This window comes from Biomphalaria glabrata, chromosome 3, assembly GCF_947242115.1.
Source record: "Biomphalaria glabrata chromosome 3, xgBioGlab47.1, whole genome shotgun sequence".
NCBI classification, from domain to species: domain Eukaryota; kingdom Metazoa; phylum Mollusca; class Gastropoda; family Planorbidae; genus Biomphalaria; species Biomphalaria glabrata.
Window position 1 is genome coordinate 44,900,981 of NC_074713.1, and position 7,049 is coordinate 44,908,029.

The window sequence follows — 7,049 nt, forward strand, 5'->3', positions numbered from 1 at the left end:
GTCATTGTTGGTTGTTTATGTTTTGTGCGCAAGCAAAAGGATTCAGAGCATACAAAAGTGGGAAAGATCCATATCTCGTTATGCTCGAGTATAGAAATACTCCGATAAGTGGACTGCCGTATTCACAATCACAACTGCTGACGAGTAGAAGACTCAGGGAATCATTCGAACTGATCCCAAACTATTGAAACCATCGGTAGCTGAAAATGCAGAGACATTACTCAACGAACGACAGATGAAAAGCAAAGTGAAATACTATGCAAAAGCAAGACTATCTAAAGATTATTCTGTCGGAGAGTTCGTCTAGGTCAAACATGGCAGAAAGAAGTTGTCATAAAAAACATTCAGCACCCAGATCTTACATCATAAAGACAAACGGAAAAACATACAGAAGAAATCAACGCTTTTTGAATAAGAGTTTCGATGAAGACATCTCTGGGTACTATGATACCGATGGAGACAATTAACTGCAAACTGTTGGAACAAACGAAACAGACAGTTATAGACCAACGTCTAGAGAACTTGTTGTGCCAGTCAAGACAACCAGAAGTGGACGAATTGTTGAAGTTCCTACTAGACAGGGCCGGCCTTAGGCCACTGCAGCCTATGCGGTCTCAGTGGGCCCCGCGCTTTCATAGGACACGCGCTAATTCTAAGTGTACATTATTAAATTAAACCATTATAACGTATATAAAATAACAGGGTTTTCGTGACCTCCTGATTTTCCAGGGCCTCCAGGAAATCTCATGAAAAGGCAAAATATACGATAAAGTCCTGAACTTTTTTTAAATTTATTCAAATCTCCTTAAGAATAGACGAAATTGACATTTTGGGGTGCCAATAAATAAAAAGTGGCATTGCGAGCTTTCATTGGATAAAAATTTATTGCAAAGACGAAAGTAGGCCTATTTTCTAATTCAAAAAAAATAATATTGACATTATGCTCATCCCTACCCAGACTAGGCCCCGCGCGATCAGTTTTGCATAGGGCCCCCAAATGGTAGATATCACTCTTAAGAACTTTAAAAGGAAGGATGTGATAATAACTTCAAAAGGAAGGATGTGCTAATATTATATGATATTACGTTATTGTTTGTTGTTTATGTTTTGTGCGAAAGCAAAAGGATTAGATGGAAATAAAAATAGAGTTTCCATTGGATTGATGAAAGATGAATAGAGGGGTAATAACTCGAGTGTGAAGTTTAATTCTGAAATTATAGACGCCAAACCCGAATAATGGACTATTCTTGCATTATTAAGAATAACTTTCGGATCTGTTATACTCGATTCTGTAAATTTTGCTTCAAGGTTAATTAGTGTAGCCATAAAATACTCGCCATTTAGATCTATTATTAGTAAAGGTAGCAAGATACCTGGAATTCGCTGTTTATCATGCAGTTTTATTCGTGGCAACAAAGTTTAAAATGTAAAACTAACTTTAAAAAAAACTTTAATCTCTGTGGGAAAAAAATATTTTTAAAATGTCAACAAAGTCAACGTACTGATAGACCTAGATCTAGGTTTAGTCTTTGTGATAAATTTTTAATCCATAAATGTTGAAAAAAAAGACACCCGTTGACACTATTTGTCAATCAAATATATTAATTTATGTATTTACAAATAAATTTCGGACACCCATTTGGGGGCCCCCCCTAGGTGGGGGCCCGGGGGGATTTTAAATTTCTCCCCCCCCCTCCCCCCCCCTTAGTTACGCCACTGAACATACAAAATTAAGTCTATTCATCTCAAATTTTAATCAAATATATGTAGGCCTACAAGCAAATGTTTTAATTTCAAAAAATGGATTTAAGCCTATTAGCTATTTTTATTTTTGATAGCTTCATTCACACTATTTTTACATTGACACATTCGCTTTACTTATTACATTATTGTTTCGTTTAAATGTGACTATATCGACAGTAATGCGCAAATAAAGACCCGCGGGTCGCGGGTAACATATGTCTAGTAATAAATATTTCAAAACTTGCTTGGTTCTCGATTATTTGTAAATTTTTAAAGCTTCACTGTTGAATAGTTTGGATCAAATCAAATAGATATAATATATATATATATACAGCTTTAATGTATAGACTTTTATGTGACATCACAAGATTTAATTTTAAAAATTAACCAATTAGTTAATGAACTATTGGTAATATTTCACCGATATCTTGTGCCAGGAGTTCGCTCTTTGAGAGGCTTATTGTAAGGCTAAACTCTTGACAAGCAGCTGCCACAGCATTCACAAGCCTCTGCAATTGTCATTGTGAGTGAGATATGAGTGCAGCAGTTTCCTAATCAAGATTCTCCCTTTCTTTGTTTTGGCTTTAATGCGTGCCGTGTTAAATAGCTTTTCATTGGACATACTGTTATAAACTTGGTGGTGGCACAGATGGGGGTAGTGGTGTGAGTGTAGTCAGCCGACGCAATTCGCCCCAGGCCAGCGCTAAACGAGCGGTCAACCGTGACGAGCTACGACTGTCAGCCGAGTCGAGTATCAACAGGACGGTTCGGGAAGGATCGCAGCGTCACGAGAGTTGTAGTCATCTGACCACCTAGAAACGTCGAGCGGCGTTCTGTCCGGTTCGAGAAGGCCAGTAGGGACCCTATATAAAGAGCGGAGGTGTCGTAGTCAGGTCGGTCGAGAAAAGGGGCTCACTACAGCAAGGTTCACGAGAGACGGTTCACGACAGAAGGTCTACGACAGGGCTCAGAACACGGTCGACTACAGCACAGTTCAACGGTGTGGTTCTGTACGGAGCATTACGACGGTTCAGTGCGGAGTACTATCAAGTACAGTTGAGACGAACGGCGTCTTGATCTTGGTCTGCGATCGAGTCCGACACAACGAGCCTAGTGTGTGAAGTCAGTCCTGAACTGTTGAACCCAGTGCAAGCCCGGAACGAGACGGAGAGGCCAGTGCAAGAGTTGATACGGCGATACGGTGTTATCGGAGAGATATTTGTACAGTCTTGTGTTACGTGCTGCCAATTGTACAGTATTGGCTGTTATTTATTCAACTATTAAAGTGTTACGTTACTTTGGAGCCCTGAGTTGTCAAGTTCTTTAAGTTGGTGGTGTATGGTGCAGTTTGCAGAGAGCCTGGATAGTGAGATTCGTAACAATACTATACATATTTGAAATCACACACTTACAGTGTTGCAGGAATTCACATCTTTGGAAAAAACTCTCTAAGCGCGTGTGGGAAAATACCAAATTGACAACGGCAACCAAAATAGTAGTCTGAGCAAACCTATGTATTGCCTGAGAGCTTGGCAACTTACATGCATCAAGGACGCAGATTAAATAACTTTCACTTACGCTGCCTGTGACGCATAATGTGCATATTCAGAACGTTCTGAAACGGGCTGCTACAGTCAAGAGAAAAGAAGAAAGCTGTCCTGTTTAGCCAGCCCTTAGACAAATGCATATACATACACAAACTGTGGCAAACTCTGCCTCTCAAGAATCGGCTTGATCAGTTACACCAGATTCTGGTCGTCTCCAGACGCCATTGACTCACCTGGGCGCATCCATTGTCTTCCGAGACATGAGGAGCCATAGATTGGTAATAAATTGTTTTATTTGGTATCTCGAACAAGGGAAAGAAATTGTAATTGACTGAAATTTGACAGTTAAAATAATCCCCTTTATAGATCCTCTTCTAAGTCTTAGTGGAAAAAACAACAACTGAAAAATAGATTGAGACTGTTGTAAAAAAAAATAGATAACTAAACATCTTCCATGTTCTAGGGCTCTTCACTAGCAGACTGGTTACCGTGTTGGCTTGAGAAGCTCTAAGGTTTGAGACATGAGTTCGAAGCTAGATCGTTCCCCTTTTTTTTTTTTTATTTCGAAAATATTTTTTATTGTCAGTCTAGATCTATTACAAATTTCACTGATCCAAACTATTTGATACTAGTACGCTTAATATAAGTATTTTAAAGTATTTTTAACTATTTTTTTCTTGCTGTTTTTCTTCTTCTAATCGCAAAATATTTTTTTCTTGCAGTTATAAACTTCGAAAGAACAAATTCTCTGAACTCACGTGACCACAAAGATATCTATATCTGAGATTTGTTTTTTTTTTTTTTGAGTGCCAAGATACATGAAAAGTGCAGTATTTCACTGGCTACGCAGCCCCAGCAGTGACCTACATAATTTGCCACACCCAACAACTAGCGGATTCAGAACATTTCAGGGGGTTGCGATTGTTTTCCAAACCCTGAGCCTAACGCCCAGTAAACCCTAACCCTATATATATAAATATGCATATAAAAGAGAAGTGGTAATTTTACAACAAGAGCAGAGTTTCTCAAATTTCGGCAAGAGAAAAATTCACGTTGTGGCCCTTTTCCTTGTCAGCTAGGTGGAGCGCTATAAGTTCGACCAGCGGGGTTCGGGGCAGAGCGTCTTCTTGCGTTTTTCACTGCCAGAAACGCATTCTTCTGACATCCACAGCTCATTAATCATCCTATTTAAAAAAGCAGGTCAAATTTAGTAAAATAAAATACGTGGAGGGAATGGCCGATACTTCAGAGTGAGTGATTATCGAGAAAGAAGTAATGTAAGTGTATCATTATTACGTATTTATCGTAATATTATCTTCTTGTTAAGTGAGACCTCTTGAAGTAATGTTTTTCTTTTTTTTTTCAGACTAAAACGATAAGAAAATGATGGCTAAAGGCTCTCTGGATATTCGAGTGTTTTGGCGAGTTCAAAATGTCTAATGTTTAAGAACCCTTTGAATAATATTTTGACTTTTTAAAATTATACATTTATAGACCCTAATTACATTTCAAATACAACAGATGTTTTCCTTGAAAATAAAAGATACTCCACAGATTTAGATAAAAGGATTGAGGGTCGCCGAAGAAAAAAAATGTCTTTGAAAAATAATTTAAAAAAAAATTTTCATATAAAAGTTTAAATTCTGTTCAATACGCCTGTTTATATTTTTGTTTTGTTAAAAATACAAATCTATGACCCCCCCCCCCCCAAAAAAAAAAAAATAAAAATTTGAAAGACGGTTAGGACATCAGTTAGACCCATAAGATTGTAATCTTTTATTTATTTTAGTATTCAAGTATAAAATTGTGAGTTCTAGACATAATAGTCCCAAAGTTATTTATACACTAGAAAATTCTCCGATTCAGTAAGGGTTGGGATAAGGTGACTGAAAAAAACAATTGAGGGTGTTGTGTGACATAATAAACCAATGGGCTCAAATATCGATAAGTAGCTTATATTCTAACGATTCTAAACTAATTCTATCCACACACTATTATTTATGCTTAAAAATTGGAACGCCCATGCCCTTCTCAAAAGTCAAGATTGGGAAGGCAGGCAATCGCCCTCCCCCCATCTCCCCACCGCCAAGAATCAGCCACGATACCAGAAAGGAAACGACATAATATAAATATTAGCTAAGATATATATCACAACGTAGCTTTTATCATATAGATATGTAACGATTTGTGTTAACACACTGTGACTTCTGCTTAAACAATTGGACCGCCTCCCACTTGAAAGTTATTGTCGTGGCGGGGGTCTGAATTAATGATATCGCCCCACCCCAATCCACGTAATTGGCCAACATACTAGAAGGAGAGGGCGATTACTGGTGTTTGCTTATTTGTGTACTAAGCCTTCTATTTCCATTCAAAGACAATGACGACCAATGCGTCAGAATATTCTGACTGCCTGAATGAATATATTACCGACCAAATCTTGTACATCGTAATTTTTGTCAATTTTTTCTTTCTGAATGGCGTCATTGCTTTACTTGGACTAGTGGTGAATGTCATTAAAATGATCGTCTTCTTGAAACTCGGACTTCGAAACAGCACCAACATCACCTTCTTTGTCCTCTCCGCCGCTGATACTGGTGTGGTGGTGATGATGCTGGCCTTCAGCTTCGTGTTCAGCCCAATGGTTTTGAAAGAGATCAACTTCGATGTGGCCATGAACATAGGCCACAACTGCTTTGGATTTGCCTACGGCTTGTTTAGTCGAGTTGCCAGTTTGATGACTGCATCCATCACAGTGGAAAGATTCCTGTGCGTCACATTCCCTTTAAAGGTGAAGTTAATCCTGAAACCAATCGTTGCAGTTGTCGAATCTGTGACCGTCATCTGTGTGGTAGTGGCCATTTCAATTCCAGCTTTTATTTCCAACAGCCAAAGTCAAGTGTTTATCGAAAACATCGACCAGATAATACTAAAGCGGAAAGAAGCAGACTTGAGAGCATTGCTAGAAAGTACCTCGTTCTTGTCACTGGCCATCATTCAGTTAATAGCAATAGGAGTGATTACAATTTTCAATGTGGCACTGACGAGAAAATTTCTTCAAATAACCAAATGGCGACACCAGGTGTCCAGCACTATCGTTAGCAAGACAGGAAAAGAAAAGAGACTTGTGAAAATGGTCATTTGTCTCTCCGTGTCCTTCTTATTCTTGTCCATTCCACTTCTCATCTTTCTGTTCCTTGTTGTACTCAAACAAGGATTTAGTTTCGGTGGCCATTGCAATAAGCTATACACAATCATCTGCTCCGCAATCTTCCCAACAGACGGTCTCAATTCACTGGTCAGCTTTTTTCTCTTTCTTCACATGAGCTCAAAGTTTAAGAGCATGACTAAACTCATGTTTCAAGTGACCTGCAGCAAAGGTCAGCGTACCCAGGCTGCAGTGCGCGAAGTGAAAGCGTGAGACAGAATGTGAGCTGACATGTTGGAGGATACAGTAACTGAAGACATAGGGTTAGAGACAAAAAGTACATTTTAATATTAATAATTCATTTGTTATTTTCTTTGATGCATACTCGAGTAAAATTAAACATAGGTCAGTATTACAAAATGGCATATTTGTACTTTTTGTTAAATAGAGACGGACATACAGATAGATAGAGAGAGATGAATAGATACATGGATGGATGGATGGATGGATGGATGGATAGATAGATAGATAGATAGATAGATAGATAGATAGATAGATAGATAGATAGATAGATAGATAGATAGTCTTAGAACGACTATATATTTCATGAG

General features: G+C 38.3%; 1 protein-coding gene across 1 annotated transcript; it reads left to right on the forward strand.

The window, feature by feature from the left end:
- Positions 1-5,811: 5,811 nt before the first annotated feature.
- On the forward strand, positions 5,812-6,711 carry LOC106078057 (uncharacterized). Its single transcript, XM_013238801.2, has one exon. The coding sequence runs from the start codon at positions 5,812-5,814 to the stop codon at positions 6,709-6,711; it is 900 nt and encodes a 299-aa protein (XP_013094255.2).
- Positions 6,712-7,049: the final 338 nt, after the last annotated feature.